At 33.1% G+C, this 23,034-nt stretch overlaps 3 protein-coding genes and 1 non-coding gene across 4 annotated transcripts; 1 reads left to right on the top strand and 3 right to left on the bottom strand.

Annotated features, from left to right (window-relative positions):
- Positions 1 to 1,136: 1,136 nt before the first annotated feature.
- LOC114164472 (NAD(P)H-dependent 6'-deoxychalcone synthase-like) lies at positions 1,137 to 2,822 on the bottom strand. The gene is made up of 4 exons (XM_028049160.1): positions 2,460 to 2,822; positions 1,912 to 2,155; positions 1,560 to 1,736; positions 1,137 to 1,480 (listed from the first exon to the last, which is right to left on the bottom strand). The coding sequence occupies exons 1-4, from the start codon at positions 2,777 to 2,779 to the stop codon at positions 1,289 to 1,291; spliced, it is 933 nt and encodes a 310-aa protein (XP_027904961.1). The 5' UTR covers positions 2,780 to 2,822; the 3' UTR covers positions 1,137 to 1,288.
- Positions 2,823 to 8,509: 5,687 nt separating this feature from the next.
- On the bottom strand, positions 8,510 to 13,851 carry LOC114163332 (eukaryotic translation initiation factor-like). The gene is made up of 9 exons (XM_028047578.1): positions 13,545 to 13,851; positions 12,554 to 12,625; positions 12,289 to 12,387; positions 11,815 to 12,003; positions 10,875 to 10,972; positions 10,675 to 10,762; positions 10,256 to 10,591; positions 9,921 to 10,166; positions 8,510 to 9,833 (listed from the first exon to the last, which is right to left on the bottom strand). The coding sequence occupies exons 1-9, from the start codon at positions 13,698 to 13,700 to the stop codon at positions 8,799 to 8,801; spliced, it is 2,319 nt and encodes a 772-aa protein (XP_027903379.1). The 5' UTR covers positions 13,701 to 13,851; the 3' UTR covers positions 8,510 to 8,798.
- On the bottom strand, positions 13,248 to 13,351 carry LOC114164936. The gene has a single exon (XR_003599670.1). It is a non-coding gene; the product is annotated as a small nucleolar RNA snoR103 (small nucleolar RNA).
- A 3,566-nt stretch (positions 13,852 to 17,417) lies between the features above and the next one.
- Positions 17,418 to 19,348, top strand: LOC114195997 (tetraspanin-7-like). Its single transcript, XM_028086467.1, has 2 exons — positions 17,418 to 18,226; positions 18,855 to 19,348. The coding sequence occupies exons 1-2, from the start codon at positions 17,720 to 17,722 to the stop codon at positions 19,146 to 19,148; spliced, it is 801 nt and encodes a 266-aa protein (XP_027942268.1). The 5' UTR covers positions 17,418 to 17,719; the 3' UTR covers positions 19,149 to 19,348.
- The last annotated feature ends 3,686 nt before the right edge of the window (positions 19,349 to 23,034 follow it).

Here is a 23,034-nt window from a genome sequence, read left to right on the forward strand (position 1 = left end):
AATATTTATTAGATGTGACTTGTAATTATTATTATATATTTTATTTAAGCCTATATTAATGACTTAAAGAATGAATTTAGTTTTTTTTAAATACCCATAAATTATTTGTCCAAACCCCGCATTTAATCGATTATAATTTTTTTGTTTAATTCCTTAAAAAATACTTAATTATACTCTCTGTATAATATTATAGTCTCTTCCAATCGCTCCTTAAAATATTTTAAAATTTATTTTTTGATTTTAAATTTTTTTATCATAACAATTTATCTTTTTCATTATATGGTTATGTGTAATATTATAAGTAAAAAAATGACTTAATGCATATTACTGATTTTTTTAACACTCTAGTGTGACACATTTTAAGCCATCTAAAACGTGAATAATAAAACCAACTAATGGTACACAGAATGATGGACTTAATTCAAAATATTTACTTTATTAGTTACCTAATTTGAAAAAGAAAATTATCAAGTATTGAACGTGAAAATCCATCATCATTTCTTCTGGTTGCTTGTTATTATTTTCTACTTGCTTCGTCGTCACCTCCTTCTCTCGAACATGTGATATTATTGGCAACTACACTCATCACGCTTTTTTTATGGACAGATCTTTTAATCAATTGAATGAAACATTTATTCTATTAAAAAATGACTAAAATTTCTATAATTCCTAATTAATTAATATTAATATTAATATTATATATATATATATATATATATATATATATATTTATTATGTTGAGTCTTTCGAAAGAGGATTATCGGAAAGATATAACACTAATGAGTGTGAGTCCAATCTACGTATAAATGATTGACACCACTTTTAATCCAAAATCTTAAGGCAATATATGACTCACTTACCTGACCCATTATCCTTGTGTGAGGTTCAATTCTCTCATTCTTATTCAATGTAAGACTTAAATTCACATTTAGATTCTCAATCATATATAGTGATTCAATTTAATATATAGCCTTATTATAGTGTAAATAAAATATAAAGATAGCAAACATAAATTAGTTTAACTTATTATAGAGGTGATGAGAAATTAAAAAAGTTAATATTATTATCATCCAATTAGACTTTTAAACTACTTCTTGTCATTTATAAATTGTAAAACAAAATAAGACAATCCAACTAATAATTTTTATTTCATTCATGTTGCAAATGATAAAAGATATGATTTTCTTGGGATGCATGAAAATCATATTTTATTAAACCTAAAACTTAAGATGAAAGGAAAGTTCATAGCAAAGTAAATGAGGTGTTTTGAATAACATTCATAGTATTGTTAATTTTCTTCATCCCAAATATCTTCTGGTCCAATGCTGAATATTCTACTCTGCTTGATTTCATCAATTTTTTCATAGTCATCTTTGGTCAATGACCAATCAAATATTTCCAAATTTTGCTTCATTCTCTCATTGTTGTAGCTCTTAACCACAGCAGTTACCCCTAACTCATACAACCATCTAAGAGATACCTAATAAACCACAAATAACTAGGTTAGTCTCAACACAAACATAGATATATATTCATACTTTTGAAGTAAAAATTGTTACCTGAGCAACAGATTTGTCATGAGCTTCTGCAATTTGATTGAGGAATTCATTGTCCATGACTCCATTGGAACCCCAAAAGCTTCCTGATCCCAAAGGACTATACGCAGTTACAACTATACCCTTCTTTTCGCAGAATTCTCTCAACTTCTTTTGTTGCCAAGTAGGATTCAACTCAATCTGTTTCATCATATTAAACCCAAAATTCAATTCATTTTTATATAAATTAAAAGATTAAAAGACAGAAAATGGTATAATAAAAATTACTTTATTTAAATTTTAAATTTCATATAAATTTATATATTTATAATCAAGGTATGATTGTGAAAACATGATTATAAATTTATGCGCTTACTTGATTGACAGAAGGAGGAATAGTAGCAAAAGAGAGCAGATTTTCAAGTTTATGACAACTGAAATTGCTAACTCCAATCAATTTTGTAAGGCCTTGCTTTTGACACTCCTCCATTGCTTGCCACACGCCCTTTGAGTCAAATGATGATAGGGCCTCTTCAGGAAAAGGAAATCCCCATATTCCAGGATTCACAGAAATGGGCCAGTGAATCAAATAAAGATCTACATATTCCAACTTCATACACCTGATCCGTAAAAATTAATTAGAAATCAACGAGATTTGAGTCCAAACATATAAGATATTGACACTATTTTTAACCTAAAATCTTAAGATAATAAATTTGTGGATCATTATCTACTTTCTTATTTTTATTTAATGTGAAACTTAGACTCATTTAAATTCCTAAAACTTATAAACTTAGGTTCGCGACTTATATCATAATATACACAGAATTGTAGAACATACTTAAAAGTGAGTGTGTAGAGTGGTTTTCATCCAGGGGTTATGCAAATGCATGTACACATGTAATCGACGAATTGTGCACTTACTGAAGCGTTTTTTGGAGGGCAGGAAGAACAAGATGAGGAAAGTTATCAGTGCACCAGAGTTTGGAAGTGATGAAGAGTTCATCTCTGGAAGCTATGAGGCCAAGTTGAAGTGCTTCAGCTATGGCTTCTCCAAGGGGTTGCTCAGAGCCATATATTGCAGCAGTATCAAAGTGTCTGTAACCTGATTTGATAGCTTCTAACACTGCCTCTTTGGTGTCAATGGTGGAAGATGTTGAAGCAGTGCCAAATCCAATCACAGGCATTTTCTGATGGTTGGAAGAAGATTGAAGCACCAAATGAGGGATGTTTGATGAAGACATGTTCTTTCTGTCACACTGCAATTCGTCAAAATGTGTTAGATGAGTTGCATATCCAGTGGAGGACAAGGAAACTATACGTCTGTTTTTATAGCTGCATAAATGCTTAATGAAAAATAAATAAAATTTAATTAAAGAATAGATTGTTTTAAAATTTGTTTATTTTTAATTGAATCTATTAAATTTTCTAAACAATAATATTTTTTGGATCATTAATATTGTGTAAAAGATAATTTATTTTTACTTTCTAAACAAAACATTTTTTAACAAAAAAATATTTATATCTTAGAAAAGATAACCCTCAACTTTTTAAGACTCCCTGATATTAAGAAATATGTCAATTTAGGAAACAATTTTTTCCAAATCGATTTTGAGTATGAGTTAGTTTTAAGTTCATTTATCATTATAATTCTAAAATTTATTTTAACAAGATTTATTAAACTTACCATGTCACTCATTATTAGACCGTAAACTAATAAATATTTAGTCTCACGTACACATATTCATGTCTAAGTGTGACGGGTTATTGTAGGTCATATATCGACTAAAGATAAGATTAACTTTTAATATATAAGTAAGAACATTATGGTATCAAAGTCTATCTTTTAAACTCTTTGTCTTAATAATTATTATGGTTTAATTAGTCAGATGGTATTCACTCTCATTCAGATATGTCATTTTGGTGTTCGCTTTTAAAAAAAGTGTCAATCGAGAGTCAACTTTTGAAAAAGTGACTCAATTAAGTCTGGTGGCGGATCTTGACCAACATTGTTGGGGAAGCCAAAATAATACATCCAAAATTTATACATTTAATTATTGTCACTAATACATTTAATTATTGTCAAAGAAAATTCGATGATAATAAAATCACACTTAAAATTCAATTATGAAAAAACACAAAGTATAATACTTTTTCTATGTTCATAAAACAAAAAATTAATATACAAAAGGCTCATTAAATAAATTATTAAACTAATATTTCACTATCAAATGAGACAAGAGATAATTACCTTCTTCTTTATTTCTTCGGAGATAGAAGATAATAGCTAAGAGATGAGAGCAAAAATAATAGATCTTTTTCTCTTCAGAAATAAAAGAAAATAGGTGAGAATGAGCGATGAGAACAATATGTCAGAAACTCAAACATATAATGAACCACAATTAAAATTCGGTAATAAAAAAATAACACGGAGTACAATACTTTTTCTTCTATGTTCATAAAATAAAAAATTAATATAAAAGAGATTCATTAAATAAATTATTAAACTAACAATTCACTATCAATTGAAACGAAAGAATTACCTTCTTCCTTTCTTCCTCGAGAATGGGAGAGAACAGAGGAGAAATAAGAGTAGAAAAAAGTAGATTTTTTTGTTCTCTTCAAAAACAAAAGAAAACATGTGAAAATGAGAGATGAAAACAATTTATAAAAAACTCAAGCCATAATAGAAAAAAAATAATTAAAAATATATTGATAAATCTTTTTATTTTTTATTATGTTTAATTTTATATTTTATTATTTATTAATATTAATTATTATGTTTATAAAAGAAATAAAATATTTGATTTAATCATCATATATTTCTTAATATCTATAATAAAATATTTGATTTAATCATCATTAATTTGTAATATATCTTTTAATATTTATATATATAATATATACAGAAATTCAAAATACCAATAATATAAAAAAAATCAATTTCTTTCGGGGAGGGGGGCATGGCCCCCTATTTTAACTTTATTCATAACTTTTACCATTAAATTCTAATATAAATATCAATACTTTATTGTGTAAGTCATTTTAAATATCAATATCATTAACGGAATTAATCATTTTTTTAAAGCGACCTAATTGAGGCATATTTTAAAAAATTGGAAATTAATTGACATCTTTTTAAAATCTGGTACCACACTGATACATCCAAATAATTAGAATTGGTACCATACGACTAATTAAACCTAATTATTATTTCAAGTTATTAAGATGTATCATCATGATTCATCAAATCATATTTATAAATTATAAATACATTTATTAATAATTAATAATATATTTATTATCAAAATTACTATACATCATAAAACATATGGACGTATTTAGTGATACTAACGTAATATATAATTAATGCTACTACTTATTGTATTTAATGTTTAAATTTAATGTCATTAATAATAATGCTTGAAAAAATAAATAATTTTATTTGGATTATTTAATGTATAAGTTTAAGACTATATTAGTTTGCATGCAATACTATAGAAGTATCAACGAATTTATAAAATCAATTATAAATTTTTGGTTTAAGTCTTTAAAAAAATATTTATTTATATTTTTTCTCAAATATTATAGTTTCTTTGAATTCTTCCTTGAAATATTTTTAAATTCTTTTTATTTATCATAATCTATCTTTCTCATTATATGATTACGTGTATTATTATAAGTAACAAAAATCACTTAATGCCTATTTTGCTGATTTTTTAACACTCCTGATCTGACATATTTATTCATCTAGAATGTGAACAATAAAATCAACTAATTTTACATTGGAGTGTCAAAGTGACTCACTCCAATTCCTACGGGTTGGGTTGGTTCCTAAAAAGGAGTCATCTAACTCACTTTTTTGTGAGCAAATAATTTTGTAATTTAGATTAGGAGTGACAAAACGAGTTAATTTGATCTGTTTTGGTCCGTCCCACCTTTGGTTCATAAATGGATTGGGTAAAATTGGTCTGTCATTAAAAAACGGGTTGGACATTGCTACTTGTCTCACCTTGGCACTGACCCGTCACCTTTTTTTTATTTTAGTTTTTTTTTTAATTTTCTTTTAACTTTTTAAAATTTTTGTTTGTAATTTTTTTATATATAAATATGTTCACATAATATAGAAATTTATTATTTTTAATTATTTTTAATTTTTAAACAAAAAAAAAAAGATTGTCAGGACAGGCTAGACGGGTCGGGCCATAATGAGTTGGCAGGTTGGAAACTCCAACTCATACTACCTTTTCTTGACCCACTTGAAGATATTTTATTCTTTCAATTTATTATTTTATATATTTATTATAGTACAATGAAAGTAGATTGATTTCACTCCTTATTTCAAAGCAATACAATCAAAAGTGTTCACTTATTTTACCAAATATTACTATAAATATAGTAATTAAAAATTAAAGTGTCAATTAGCAAATAAATAAATTAAACATCCAAAATATTCAAACATTACTGAACAACATTATAGTATTTAAAAAGATTAAATAGTAAATCTACACAAATTAAAAATAGTAAATAATTATTAAAAAACTTGTGAAGATAATAAAAAAGCTAATAAAGGATTGTTGTTAGTGGGATGCAAATCAACTCACCTTCAACCTGGTTCGAACTCATATAACCTCCGGGTTTTTGACCGACATTAAAAACTCTAAATTTTTTCAAACTCAACCAAGTTCAAACTCATAGTGAATTAAGTTGGCTCGTGAGTTAAAATGAAATTTGTCATCTCTCCGTACATAAAAGTGTGTTCTTAAACCAAAATATTTAATTTATAAGTTGCTTGTAAAAGAAATTTATCAAGTAGTTAAAGTGAAAATCCACCATATTTTAAGAACCTTAAACATATTTAAGAATTAATGTGATTAATGTAGTATTTACATAAAGTTAATGTGCAAAGTTTCTAAAATACTAAATACATCCTAGAAAAAATTTATATAGATCCCTCCAGCATTTGAATATACTTTTCGCATCTCTAAAGATTAAACATAATTTGATAGCTTTCAAAAATTTATGTACGTGTTTAGAGTTATTTTGTAATTTGGTTTCTTAGAAGATTTATTTTTTCCTACTTTTGTTATCGACTCTATTGAGTTCTTATGTTTTCTAAATAAATTCAACGTGGTTCCATTTGTGAACGAATAAAAGATATAACATCTAATTATCATTACAAATGGAGGATATAACATCGTTTGAAGTCATAACCTTCATTATTTGTTTTTTTATGGAGTATACAAGATGAATTGGCACAACAATAACAAACATCTCTTACTTATACTATTATTGGAGGAATATTAATTAACTTATGGCCAACGTTAGAAATTTTACTCTTATGGCCAACGTTAGAAACTACATTAAAAATTATTTCCTGATTATCTAGAAAACATCTTACCAAACCTAATGCAATATCATACTTTATGAATTTGATTTTAAAATGAACTTGTTACAAGGTTATATATATATATATATATATATATATATATATATATATATATATATATATATATATATATATATATATATATATATATATATATTATGCTCATTAAATTTGAATTTTGGTTTTTAAAAATTATACATTTTATTGCAAATCTACTCTTTGAACTCTAAACTATATTTGTCAAACTTCGTTTTTGTTAAAATTAAAGTAATTTACTGAAAAAGAATATTTAAGTTTGTAAAGTAAATTCCGGATGATTTTAATAATTGTTAGAAGTGACATATAGTATTTATAATTAGAATGATAGTTTTAAAATTATTATCATACGTGGAATCTTTTATAGATGTAAACAAAATGTTAAAAGAATTTGTTAAGAATGTAATTGTTTCCTGATGGAAGTGAAAAGTGATAGAAATAATGTTTATTATAATTATCATGGAATTCTTTGAGACTTTTGATAAAGAAAAAAAAAACGAATTAAAAAATATTTTACTTCTGAGGGATTCGTGTACATCTTCTCAAAAGAATATTGAATTTCACGATATCAAGAACATAAATAACATGACAAACATAGAAAGAAAAACCAAAAGAATCTTCTTTGTTTCGATAACTACCGAAATATCAATCAACTTGCTACTTTGCTAGCTATATACAAGGTAAATTTTAGTCTTTAAATTTGGATTAAAAATTGAAATTTAACTTTATTTAAAATTTTAATATATTTTTATCTTCAAATTTTAAGAAATAAATGAATATAATTTTTTAATTTAATAATAAGGTTGAATGTATTTTTTATTTTTTAACTTTTAGTGAATTTTGAAATTAGTTCATTTTAAAACTTTGGACCAATTTAGTCATTTATCTTTCGAAATACATATATAGTCCTTTTAATCACATTTTGTTAAGTTTATTTGACATTTCAAACGTAAATTTAACAAAATTTAATTAAAAGAACTAAATCTATGTATTTCAAAAAATGAAAGACTAAATAGATTCAAAATAAAGCTTTGAAATAAACTAATTTCAAAATCCACTAAAAATTAAGGGACCAAAAACATATTTAACCTTTAATAATATTAACTTTAATTTTTTGATACTTAATAATCTGTGTTTATAACTCTCCACTGTCAACACAATTCAAGTGATCTAATTACTATATTTGCCCGTACTTATATAAGGTCATGAGTTTAAATTAAGAAATTGACAAATTTTCACATCCTAATGTTAAATTACATTAATGTGGACTAAAAAACACATAATTCAAAAAAAAATTATTGAGAAAATATAAAGAATTAAGAATCGGAATCCATATATCTTCACCTTCGCGTAAACATATTAAAATCACTCAAACCACAAGTAAATCAAAAATCACAAACTGTAATTATAGTCCAAGTTTTAGAGGGCCACTCATCATTCCAGACAAGAGTAACAAGCAGCAGCATGAGAAAGATAGAGTGCAAGATTAAGCTGAACTATCTAGCAACATAAATCACTATGTCAACAAAATTAAGTAAATCGAAACAACTGAAATAAAATAAAATAAAATTTAACCCCTAATGGAACACTTTTCCAGAGAAACTCGGCACCTGATTAGCTAACCGGAAAATAATATCCGTAGCTTTATGGTTTGACTTTTCCCTCATTAAACATATGAAAAGTCTCAATCAAAAATAAAATTTTACAGCTCAAGAAAAATGCCTGACAAATCCACTTCATAACATAAATACAAAATTGTTTTACTCAAAAAGTGAGGATGTAGGGTAATTTAAGTAGCAAAGGAAGACAGGTTCGTCCAGTTACAGAATCATTTTGACTCACTTGAGCAGACTCTGACAGGCCTCAATATCAGATGTTTGTAAATCCAACACTGATTGTCCGGATGCAGCAGATTTAATGGTCCCTACCGCACTGTCAAATATTGCTCTCTGGAACATGTCATCTTCCACCTTCTTCAGAATCTCTCTCACCACCTTAAAATCTAATCCCCCAATCAAAATTAGTTTCCCAATTATCACACCAAAATTACTAGGTGCTTTAGGTAAATCTATGCCAATATCATCCAGCAGAGAACCGAATAACAAAAAGCCGGCCTCAATATCTATAGCAGTAAGAATCTTCTTAATGTATAGATACTCCATGAGATTGGCTACAGGTTCAACACATGGTGGACTTTTATCAAGTGCAAGATTAATGGCTTCCTTAACAACCTCAGGGTGATAAGAAGGAGATTTCAGTTCCTCCACACACTGTAATGCCTCTTCCAAAATTCGAACACTGAAATATTCTTCTAGAAGAGAGATAGTTCTGCGGCGAAGATCATTGGTATTCAATCCACCGGCAGGTGCTTGTGGCTTCTCAGAGGACACAGGAACAGGAGCAACTGTTCTATCATGTGAAGAGAGCTGAGGTGTTGTCTCATGGGCCAAACTGATGTTTGCCGGTGGAGCAGAAACTGTAGCAGCTCCATGTACTAGGGCACTATTTCTTCCACTTATAGTCCCACTACTCCCTTGAGGTAGCAATTTTGAATTAAGGACTGTGGTCTTGGAAAGTAAAGGGCTGCTGGATCCAGCAGCTTGAACACCTGAGAAGTCTCCTCTTGGCATAGATCTAGTCTTAGGCATCTCCCAGTTGTTATTATCAAATCCAGGCATCCCAGGCATCTTCCTGGCCCCTGGCATTCCAGGCATCAAACCCCCTGTACCGGGTCGGGCAATAGGGAAGCCCCCAGGGCCGAAATTTCCTTGAACACCGCCACGGTTATTTCTCATACTTGCAGTGGCACCTGGTCGCAAACCAAGATTCTTTTCTGCCTCTGAATGAATTTCAGTAATGGTTTTGGCTTTGATCTACACATGTCAGCATTAAAACTTAATAACAAAGCACTCAACTTAAGGATCTTGTGTCACAGAATATAACAATCTATAAAAAGTTACCTCTTCCCGTCTAGGCACCCATTTATTGGAGCGTAACTCTAGAACATCCCGAATCATGAACCTAATCCGGGGTATAAGTTGAAGATTTGAGCTCAATTCTTTCAATCGATTAAAGTAAATATCATTTATACGCCGCGATTTAGGACTCTCATCAAGCTGCTTGCCAATAGTGTTGAAAAACTGACATATGGCTTCAACATTTTCCTCGACGGGACAAGACATGCTGTCTTGGGGTCCTAAAAGCTCCTACTCAAAGTAAAAAGCATACTAATAAGTGAATATTACTAAACTGACAGGCATTTTATATGACAGTAGACATCTGAAGTCCTACAAACCTGAACAATGTGATGGACAATCCTTTCAGGGACCATCTTCTGCTTCAATAGCTCACCAATTAAACGGATATTTCCAAGCGTCCGAAGCTTGAGCAGTCTTTCCTTGTCCATATGGTCCGTCTCCTGCTCAGGGGCAGCCATCCTTTTTAGGTCTACACCTTCAAATGCCTCCTGGCAATTATTCAATAATACTCGCTTAAAGGTGATTTCCTTCCCATCAGGTTCCCCAGATGGGAATGGAGGCAGTTTTTCATTCAGATCATAACACAGCTGAGCATACATTGGGCAAAATGTTGGTTCAAGAACAGCCTTGTCAAAAATAAGTGAAATGACATCCTGCACTCACAAAGCAAAGTGAGTAAATTTAGAACAAGAATGTGAACAGAAAAGTTTGACAAGAGCAATTTATTAGTGACAACCTTCAAGATGTCAGCAGAGGTAATGCCAGAATCAATTAACTGACCCTTCAGGACATCAAATTTCTCAGGAGTTAACTTATTCAGTATTCTGCATAAAATAAGACAACAGCATAAAAATATCAGGAACCATCCAATTAAAAATGAGTATAAATAGATGGGACTCGCATCTAACTGTAATTTACTAATCCAAAAATTATTACCCTTTCACAGTCTTTAAGACACGATCCTTTTCAGATAGACTTCCCCTTCTGGCTGACCAAGGAACCTCAGCCTTAGCAAGTGTAGGAGTAGGTCCTCCCTGAATAAATAGACAATAGATGAGAAATAATACATAGTCATCATGTCAATCTAATAGGTAAACAGTAAAACAACAATGATATTAAGCAAAACTCCTAGTAAGAGCATGTGACAAATACTCTTAATCTATTAACCAAGAAACTCTGATAAGTCCCGCAGCACAACTCACTCATCATGAATTACTAGTCTAAGGGGAACAGGTGAGACTTCAAAATAATAACATACAAAAAACATTTACTACAAAATAAAACTAATGCTAATTCTTTAATTGCAGTTCAGCGCAATATCTTCTGATAGTTGTAATTTTTACAAAACAACCCAACTAATGTTCACTTCGATCCATACTATCACATGCTTCTTCAACTGACTTGCATGGTCTGCAGCCAACTAAAAGAAACACACTACAACGACAAAATTAAAGTGGCACTTACGCACGGATAAAAGCAAATAAAGCTACATTGTAACCAACAAATTAAGAAAAGAAAAGCCAGAAAATTTATTTACTAAGACAACAGCCTATCATGTAAGTTAGCTGCTTAGTGGTGATGATTGCAACACATGTCCAATTCGATCAAGATGCATAGCATTACAGGTTCGCATATATAAAAACTACAAAACAAAAATATAATCATGCAAATATTGGGCACAGGCTCATCAGGGAAAACGTAAAAAATATTTTATGATAAAATATATATCAAGTAAAAATAAATGTAAGTATAGAAATCTCTCCTTTAGAAAAAAATCTCATCTCATATTTATTTCTTTTACTGTGAGGGAAAAAAAATAGGTAAGGCAGTTGTGTAGCATTCTCCATTGAACTGATTTATTTCTTCCAATGCTTACCCCTTGGGTAGAAGATATCTGTGTCCTTGCAAACTGGGAATTAAGATGGTATTGGCGATTAATCTGACTACTGTTATCTCTGAGGTTTTCCCAAGACTTCTCATCTTGACTAGCAGGAAGTTGTCCAGAACGACCTCGCCAATCACGATTGTCTAACTCAGAATGCCGGTTTGGTAGTTGATGAGGAAGCTGCACAATATTACATAACATAAATTGCAAAAAATGAATACAGATAGATTCATAAAAAGATGATAATTAATTGCAACAGTCAAAAGAACAAATGTATCAGTAGTACAAGTATCAGTATGACATTCTAATTACAGAAGTCTTGTCATCAAATGATACAAACAAGTATGTTTTCCACTAAAAATAATCAACCCAAATCTTTATTGATCAATTTACCAAATAGGATGGAAGATGACTTATGGTTCTAAGCACAACTATCAATATAATTAAGGCAGAGAAGATAGTTACATTGCTTTCAGCTCGGCCGCCCCAACTTTGATTTTCACCAAAAAGTTCAGCTACTATATCTTGCTTAATTTTCAGAATATCATCAAGGACTTCAACAGCCTATGAATAAAAATTTCAACAGATAGATAACAGTTAAAACATAAGTATTAGTTTAGATGCTTACATGAGTCACAAAATAATACTGAACTATGACCTTCAGAAAAATAATACTGAGTCACGAAATCAAAAGGATTAGTTTAGATGCTTAATGGACCAAAACATTTACCTTGTGAAGCTGTAAAAGCTGATCTCTGGTATATTGCACGCGCTCACGAACCTCAAAACGTGAATCTCCAGTCTATATATATAACGAAAACCAGTAAGATACAGATCTATATGCAAGGCCCAAACTGAAACTGAAACCATGTCCTTACAACCAACAAATACCTCAAGGGCAAGAAAAATGAAATAGACATAAAACCATCGCAATTATTTTCCATTCGAGTCCTTTACAAAATCTATGGTGAAGAAAATGGTCATACATGAACCAGCATAAACGAAACTCAATGATGAACTAACATTTGGTAAGACAAAATCGTTTCCCTTTCCAACCATTCATTCATTAGAAGCAAATATACTGACAACACAACACCTCAATTACTACGTTGTGTGGAATAGCATCTCTCAGGCATAAGATGCGTGTCAAACATTAAAATAATCTCAAAACTTCCTTGACGAAAAGGCAATGAACCAACATGCCTAGCAACATTATGCTGAGACAGTCGATTTTGTTAATAAGTCGCGTAGTCAGAGGCAGCTCTTGCAAACTGTTTCTCTGCTTGAAATTAGGGAACCAGAATAAAAATTCTCAAACTTCCTTACTGCTACGGCATTGCCTGTTAGATGGAACCCCATTAGTGTTGAGATTCACTAAACAACAGCCGTAAAACCAAACCCTAGTTCCAAAGACAAACGAGCAGGAATGTGTGTGGGTCCTTTATGGGCAATCCAAAACTCAAGAAAGCCCACCTAAAACCCACACGTTACTTTCTGTCCATATTTACAGCAAGAACCCATAACTGAGTGCTCCCACCAAGAATCAGGACATTCCAACTTCACCTTCTCCCTTAATACCCTAAACTTCGATTCTATAACCCTACATATAAAATGATATTAGAAGTAACAACAACAACGACAGTTGGGTATGTGTAACGAGATCCGAACAAAAGGTTCTTGAGAAATGGGAAAAGTGAGTGGAGAGAAGAGAAAGGTCTGACCTTGAGAGAGAAGGACTCATGGGGGCGCGAGAGAGGGAGATCGGCGGAGGGAGGGAAAGGGGAGGAGGATGAGGTGGAGAGAGGAAAAAGCCTGCTTCCGCCGCCACGACCACCGCCAGGCCTCAAGCTTAGAACAATTTGATCACCCTGATGCATATCACTACTCAGTGCTACAGATAAGAGAGTTTTGATCGGTGGTGTTTTGTTTCTTCTCTCTCTCTTCTTCTGCGCAGCGCCAACCAGAAGAGAAAGAGAAACAGTACGGGCGACGAGAAACAAATAAAACCCTTAAACCACACTACAGTGCCCGCTACAGGTTTAATTACTCCATGGTAGGTTTAAAAAACAATTTTTTTAAATACAGACGTTAAAAAAAATTCCATGAAATCAAAATATGTAACTAAAATTATAAATAACCAGTCATGTCCTATCATAACAAAAATAGTGAAATTATAATTATAAAAGTATATATAAATATTTTTCATCATTTAATTATTATTATTTATTTTATAAATAATATTTATTTAACTTTAAAACAAATGATTAAATTTATAAAAAAAATCGAAAAACAGTTAAATTTAAAAAAATATATCACATGAAGAGTAGAACTGGAAAAATTGTAAACTGAATCATCTTATATATAATAGTATATGTTATAAAACTAAATATAAATCATTTTTATTTATTTTATAAGTATTTTTATTATTAAAAAATAGTAAAATTTAACAAAACAGTTAAATTAAAAATAGTTAAACTTAAAAAAACCATAAAATTAAAAATAATTATTTTAATTTGAAAAAAAAATTTAAAAAAAAATTAAAAGGCATATATCCACATCAAGAAGGAAAATCCATTTATATATAAGTATAAAATAGATACAATTCCAATAAAAGAATTCAAAGATCCCTGTCTATAATCTCAACAAATATCAAATGGTTTACCATCTATAACTCCAGCAATTACATTCTAATTTAGTATCTTATAATTTGAAATAAATGGAGCGAATTGTTAGTAATTTCTTCCGTGTGATAAATGTTTTTCAATTGTTAGTAATTTCTTCTTACTAAACTCGTTTACAATTGTTTCCTATAAAAACAAATAACATTCGAAAACAATTATAAAATATGTAATCGGTTATGACTTATCATTCTCATCCAAGTCAGACCCAACGATAGATATGTTCTTAGAGTTCAACTTGTTGATCATATTATTTATGCGTCAACATTGAGTGACTTGTCAGTCCTTAAAGTTATGAGTCTATCGACAACGTTGAGGAGACACACACAAGAAGTAAGGGGTGTCCATCATCGGTCGACAAAGACAGCTTAGTAAATGCCCCTTAAATTAAGATAAACAAGTCAGTAATCAAATTTAAAAAACAAATTAACTTCGATAAGTTGGTAATTAATGACTTCCATCTCACATTTATTACAGCATTAACTACTTAGACCGACCGAACACCTACTCGCTTAAGCATTGGAGCATACTGACTTAAACATCAGAACTTTATTGACACAGGTATTCTGATCGAGCGAACTACCGAATGGGGGAAAGGAGACCGAATGAAGATTAGGAAGACAGACTAAGTGTTTAAGTAGACTATAGTAATGTATATAAATAACTTTTTACTCTCAAATTTATGAAAGTCATTCGAAATTTTAAAGTTGTTTGTGTTTACAAATGAGTATTTTTAGTGTTGGGGCTTTGAACAAACTTGAAGACCTACTTTTAAGCTTAAATATAGTTTTTTTTTTTTTTGTATTTTGGGGTTTATTAGAACTCAAATTTGTGTAAATGAGTTTGTTATTTTGTTTTTGCAAAAATGGGTCAAATCGTTAGGAAAAAGGACGATATTGAAGGTGAAGTCGTCATTCTCAAGATCGATTTCTTTATTTTTTTTTTGGTAAAAGGGTGATGTCATCCTCTGTAAGGACGGTTTGTTCTATTAGAAAAAATGAAGTCATCCTCATATATAACGACTTCACTTTTTCATTCTCAATTTTTTTTGTAATTTTATAACTAACAAAATTTGTAAAAAAAATAATTATAAATTCAAAAAAATGATAACTGATAAATTAAAAAAAAAGACAAATTACGAAAATTAAAAAAAAATCAAAACTGAAAAATAAAAAAATAATCAAAATCGTTAAATTAAAAAAAGTAAAAAAATCTAAAATATTTAAAAAAGAAAATAATGAAAAGTGAAAATTTAAAAAAAAAATAATAATTAAAACTGAAAAGTTCGAAAAAAAAAATAAAAGTGAAGTCATGTTATAGGACGACTTCACTTTTCAATTAAACAAAAGTCGTCCTCCTCCGTAATGACTTGACCCAATTTTATAAAAAAAAAAAATATCAGCGGAACTTATTTTATAATTTTCTAATTAATGGAAGTCTGAAATACAAAAAAGTCCTTAAATATATGTAAATAGAGGGTTTTGTTACCTAAGTATTACGTGAATCTTCTGGCCACCTAAGTGTCTTCCACTAATTAAAACGCAAGATAGATCAAATTTTATATGAAGAATAGTCACTACTTAAACATCTTAATGAGATTAACGTAGTGAGCAATAATATAAAGTAAATGAGCTTATCATTAAACATTTTAGAAATTAATACTTAAGAAAATAATAAATAAATCATATCTCAGTTACTTTTTATCGAGAAACTGGGATGAAATCAATTTTGTAAAAAGTTAAATTAACTATATAATTGAACTTGTTGGATTGAGGAAGAGTAAATTACGTGAAGAAAAAAAGTAGTGAAATCAATATCTGACAACACATTTGTCATTTCACATTTCTTTATCTTTATGTTTATTCATATTTTTGAGTCCCTTTAAATATTTTAGGTCTCATTTTCCAAGTCCAAGACTTCATTGTTGCAAAGGTATTAAGGTGTATGTGGGTTTGTTTTAAGGCATCACTTATATGTGGGTTTGTTTTAAGGCATCACTTAGTACACCAAATTTTATAATCTAACAAATCTTTGTTAGATATGTATAAGTTATTCACAAATCTTTGTTAAATAGTATAAGTCATACGAAAGAAAAAGTATACACAAAAAATATTTGATAAAAAACAATTAAAATATAATTTTTATATTGATTTATTAAAAATTTGTGTAATATATATAATACAATATCTCATATATAAAGAAAAAAATAGAATCTAATATATTATCATAATATAAGAATATTTGATAATAATACAAAAAATCAAATATATAATATCTCTGTTAATAAAATTAAAATACCAATCTTGACTTATAAAGTTAAAACTTAAGAGGAAAGTAACACATTTTTATTCAATCTAATAACATTGATTATGACAAGAATATCATAAAGAATGGGAAAGAAGAGAAAAGGGAAGAAAAAATCATTTAACTGAAAAAGCAACAAGTACAAAACAAAAGAAAAAACCTCATTTTCTCGAGTCGTTAAGAGCTTGAAAAGATTATGAAAATTGTGTGGAGAATGAGAGGAGAACCACTCTACTCTTTTTTTATCTATCTTTCTCGCATTTTGAGCAAAGTGAAGAAGAAAGAGATAAGAGTAAAGAGGGACAGGGTACATTTATAAAATACTTGAGATCTTAAGTGTCTTAGAGATTTGTGTCTTTTCGACTTAAAAAGATCCAAGTTGACTTGAGTAAGAATTCACCTACTTTTTACCAAAGTTGTATAATCACTCATATTTTAATTTTCTTGATTTATCGTACACCATTGGATGTAAATCTTTATGAATTATATTTCTTTACATTAGAATTTCTGTACTTAGGATTAATTGTTTTGTGATAATCAGAATTAACTTAGAGCACTATAAGTTTGATTATAATGATAGATTCCAATCTCATCAAAAGGGGAATATGTATGCTCTGGCTAAAACACAATAATTTATCAAGAGAATTTAGCAAGAACATAACCAATCAAACATGTTAAAACTCAGTGGCAAGGCACAATTACAATAATGGAAGCAGATTCTGGAAACGTGAGCACGTTTTTAAAGTGCGCACAATTGAATATGCCAGTAGAAAGATGTTGTAAAACGGGAACAAAAAACAAATAATAATAAAGTAACAAAACGAAGGTTTGAATGGAAGTACTGTGAACACTAATTGTTGAAGTGAGTTCAGAAAAGTAAGAGTATTTTTCTGGGTACAGATCAATCGCGGAAGATGTTTAGGGTGAGCAACAATCTGGTTGGGGTGCTGAATTTGCTGGCTTTCCTTCTCTCGATTCCCATTCTAGTGACGGGCGTGTGGCTAAGCAAGCAAGCGAACACGGAGTGCGAATGGTGGCTGGAAAGAACCTTAATTGTGTTGGGCGTTTTCCTTTTGGTGGTGTCTCTGGCAGGACTTGTCGGCGCATGTTGTCGTGTCTCGTGTCTCCTATGGCTCTACCTCTTCGTCATGTTCCTGCTCATACTCCTTGTTCTTTGCTTCACCGTCTTCGCCTTCGTTGTCACCAACAAGGGTGCCGGTCAAGTCCTTTCCAACCGAGGCTACAAGGAGTACAGGCTCGGTGACTACTCCAACTGGTTTCAGAACAGAGTCAACAACGCTCACACATGGAAACGAATTCGGAGCTGTCTCCGATCTTCAAAACTCTGCTCCCAATTTCAAACCCAATTCGCCAACGACACTCTGCAACAGTTCTACGCTGAGAACTTGTCTTCGCTTCAGGTATTCTATTCCGCATTTCGTTTTTTTCTTTTTCGAATTTCTCTATTTCTTCGACTTCTTCGATGCAAAGCCAACTCAAATAATGTCCTTTTAATTTGTTATAAAGCCTCTTGAATTTGTTTATTTCCACTTCTGGAGAAAGTGTTTCTTCGTCTGCTCTATCTTGTGAGCATGAGGTGTTTGTGTAATTTTATAAGTGAGTTTCTTTTGAAAGAGTTGGTATATTTTGTGTTGTCTTTCTTCTATTCTTCTTTTGTAATCCTCTTTGGAGTTCTTTTCACCAAATTTTAAAGGCTGCATGGAGGCTTGTGCTGTTGGAGTAAAAGGTAGGTTGCTTTTTATTTCTCTTCAGCTGCACTTGTGTTGCAAGCAGTAATCTTCAGTTCCTTGCAGCATTTAGATAAGGTTTTCCTTTTTTTCCATTTATGATTTATTTAGTTTTCTTCATAAAAGCTTTTGAACTTTTTCTGAACGATGTTTAGGGTACCTCTACCCTTCTTTCACCTGATCTTTCTCTTTCAGTCTTTTTTCCATCAGAAATTTCACTTTTTTTGTTTCTACATATGTTCTTGGCATGACTTCAAAAACTTTAGGTCTCATGGTTTTGCACATGTTGTTTGTGGTTCAGTCCGGGTGTTGCAAGCCATCAGACAGCTGCAACTTTGAGTACCAGGGTCCATCTGTCTGGAACAAGGTTGAAAGTGCAAATTATTCCAACCCTGACTGTAATGCTTGGGACAATGATCCCAATGTTCTGTGTTTCAATTGCCAAACTTGCAAGGCTGGGTTCCTGCAGAGCCTTAAGACTGACTGGAAGAAGGTCACAACAGTGAATGTCATATTCCTCGTGTTTCTCATCATTGTCTACTCTGTTGGTTGCTGTGCATTCCGGAATAACTTGAGAGATAATTGGAAGCACTAGATGCAGCCATGTACATTAGAAGCATTTCATTTTTCTGGATTCTGTGATTAGGTATGTTTTTTTGTCTAGTTAGTTTCTTCATCTAAGCTCTCAGCCATGGTTTGTTTACTATCTAAAACATTTTGTCTACTGTGTTGTTATTGAAGTGGAGTTAAAGTTCCTTTTCCTGTTGAATAAGATGATTCATGATTTCTTGGTAAGGTGTGCGGATAAGGATATTTGTTTTGAGAACGTGTCGAGAATGAGTGCAATGGGTGTGCCACTCGTTTTATCTCCTTTTCCTGGTTTATCATTACTCATCAAAATGTGGGGGCATGTTAAGATTATAGATATACATTGTTTTGACTCGGTTCACGGGTGTGACATCTTAGCCTTTTTCACAACGTGGAATTGAAAAGAAACAAAATGCTCTTAGGGTGAGTGCGTCAATGCTTGCCTCTGTCACCATTATTCCTGTCGCCACTCAGCTACCTCTTTCTGTGCTAGAATATGGAATCGTAAAAAAGTTGAACTTTTCAAACAGTGAAATGAGATGCTACTTTACTTTCTCTTTCTGGTTTTCAGATGATTGGAATGGATATTTTCTGTCTACTTTCACGTTTATACTTTTTGTAATGATATAGAAAAAATGAAAAGCTATACTATACACTCTTACCTTACAGGAAATATTACATCACGACACAAAAAGAGAAAGTTGAACATCATCAAACATTACATTCATGTTTCATATTATCAAATTTTGCATCGTTATGTTCTTTCATATTCACCTTCCTAGAATAGGCATTATATGGCATACATGTTTCACAAGATACAATTTTTTTTTCTTAAAATAAAAGTTACCCCATGTGGTTTTTCTTTCCAAACAATGCAAAGTGGGGGTGCGTGCTAGAAAAGAATATAACATCTATCATAGTTTTGTTACAACTGGACCGGATTAATCCATTCTAACCAGTTTAACTAGAAATTAAGCCAATGTGTAATCTAAACTTTTAAAAATTTGGATTTCATTGTACCGAGACCAAGTCAAAATGTCCAAGACCGGAGAAAACTAACGGATTAAAAGGTTCAACGGGTTAGCTCAACAAACATGCTCTTCTATTTTTTCTTTTTTTTTGTGGTGATTGATTTTGTTAAGATACCTGTAGTTACTAATATTTTGTTTGTTATTGTTGAACTCCAATATCATGTGTTAGATTTTTTTTTCTTTCGTATATGACTTACTTCTTTTTTTATATATGTTACGACTTGTAATACTTTTAAGCGAAGTTCAAATTTTAATTTTGAAAATTTATCTATATTTTTTTTTATAAACCGTGCTTCGTATATTGTATTATATTAAAAAAATAGAACAGCAGTATTTGATTAAAACCGATTTGTTTCGGGGTAGGGACCAAGAGCCCACTAAAAGAACTCCACTTCGCGATATCTTCCTCCTCTCCAACGACTTCAGCAAAGTCCACTCCTTAGTTCGATCGGTTGGGATGGCGATCGGGGTACCTGTCTAAAATACTCCGATGCTTAAGTTAGAAGGGACCGATCGGTGTGTCAGATTACCCGTCGTAATAAATGCGCAATTAATCTCCTTACCAACTTACCTTTGGGTCCTATTTATAGCTTTTGGCATGGGCCTGTAATTAGGGTTTCTTAATCACGGCCCAATGATCCCTTAATGACGATTAATGACTCGTTTAACCCATAATCGTTGGCTTAAGTTATATGACCGTACGACCGATGGTCGCTTGACTGGGTTAAATGACGATGTTCTCGACAAGCTAGTAATGTGTTTTACTGATCGCCCGTCAGGTGTTTTTATGAGGTCCGTCGCTGTTGTTTTACCGGTGAACCGATGGACTCTAAAGGTCAGAGGGTCTATCGTCGCTGTTGTACCGATGGACCGATGGACCCTTGAGACAAGAAGGTCCGCTGCTGTTAATTTACCGATGGACCGATAGGCGCTCAAGGTTGGAGGGTCCATCACTACTGCTCTACCGATGAACCGATGGTCTCTAGAGGTCAGAGGGTCCATCGTTGCTGTTCTACCGATGGACCGATAGGCGCTCAAGGCTGGAGGGTCCATCGCTACTGCTCTACCGATGAACCGATGGTCTCTAGAGGTCAGAGGGTCCATCGTTGCTGTTCTACCGATGGACCGATGGTCCTTTAATGGTGCTACACAGTTGTTCGCTTACCCGTGAGATCGATGGTCCCCTGGGGGTCAGGAATGGCCGATTGACCGATTGGGCATACTGTACACAAGCCCCACCAGCCTCGAGCGATAGGGATGAAGCGAAGAGGTTTCTCAGACCGTGGTGCCGATTGACCGCTGGCGTTTCTCAACGGTTACATTGCCTCGTGGAACGTGCCTGGCAGTTATGATCTGAAGCGTCGCGAAGTTGGGACCGTCGATCCGAATGTGATCGTAGGGTCCTGGGGCTGCCACGTGTCACATGGTCCCCCTTATAAAAAGGTTTGTGTGGCTGTCGTTATTTTCACGCTTTCCTTTCTCTTTCTAGCCGAGCTTCCGATCGTTTTTCTTTATCTGCAGGTAAAAATGTCTTCAAACGCATCGGATTCAGATGGTCTGTCGGGTGGAGCGGTCAGGTATTCTGGGGGCGCTGGGTCGGTTTCTGCCCTGTTTGAGTCGTCTGAGTCGGGAACTTCGCTCGGGGGAGTGTCGAGCGGCGCGAGTTCCCTAATTCTCCTAAGTGGCAATTCTGAGGCCGATCCACCGGTCGCAGAGGCAGCGGAGCAGGTCGCTGCTTCTGATGAAAGTGGGGACATCATCGGGATTGACGTTGGCGACGAAGGGGACGAAGTCAATCTGCCGGAAATATCGGGATATGATTGGGCCCCCTATGAGCCGCGTACGCTCGTGACAAGGTTTCGCTGGGGGAACGACCTGGGGGATCTGGTCGAGCGGACCAGAATATTCAGCGAGGAGGTAGAGGATGGACACCTTCGGGTCAAGATATGCGCCGGTAACGAGAGAGTGTGTCACGGGAAGAGAGAGGCGAAGCTAGACTTCTTCTACGTGTACGCCTGCCTTTTCCATGATCTAGGTTTGAACGTGCCGTTTGCCGATTGGCAGATGGCAGTCCTCCGCCAGATCCAGTGTGCACCGACGCAAATTCACCCGAACGCATGGGCGTCTATGCAGGCGTTCGACGTCCTTTGCCGGGCGGCCGGCCTGACGCCCACCATGCCTTTGTTCCTTCATTTCTATAAGACGCGGCCGACGGCGTCTAAGGGTTGGGTTTCGTTCCTCGGGGCGAACAAGAGCTTATTCACCCTCTATCTTGCCTCCTATAAGGGTTTCAAGACCGGATTTTTTAAGGTCGCGATTCCCCGCAAGGGAAGGAGATATATCTTTGACGAGCAGGATCGTCCTAAGTTTCCGCTTTATTGGACGGCGTTCCTACCTCCCACGGATGCTTGGGCTGAAGAACAGTTGACACCGGCCGAGCGGGCTGACCTGGCCGTCCTCAAGACCCTGCCCGACAAGATCCACCCGCGGCCGCTGATCCAATGCATCCGCTCCCCGGACTTATCGAAGGCGGTTTATGGTTAGTTGTTCTGATATTATCGATCGTCGATCTTGGTCGCAGTTTAACTTATTTGCTTTGCTGTTTTACAGATATAATGGCTCGGACGACCGCTGCTAACGCCGAGTTCGTGGCTCGTGCTAAGGCTCGACGGAGAGGGGAAGATACTGCTGAGGAGGTGGTGCCGATAACGACCGTCCCTGCAGCCCCTCAGGCCGATCGTGCTCCTCCTTCCACCGCCCCTGCCGGGACTTCGGGCGCCGTCTCGCGGCCTCGCCTGATTGTGAAGCGGCCCGGTTCAGGTGCTGGCGCCACTGCTGCTGGGGACAAAGGCAAAAAGTCTA

Source organism: Vigna unguiculata, chromosome 9 (genome assembly GCF_004118075.2).
Source record: "Vigna unguiculata cultivar IT97K-499-35 chromosome 9, ASM411807v1, whole genome shotgun sequence".
In the NCBI taxonomy this organism is placed as follows: Eukaryota; Viridiplantae; Streptophyta; class Magnoliopsida; order Fabales; family Fabaceae; genus Vigna; species Vigna unguiculata.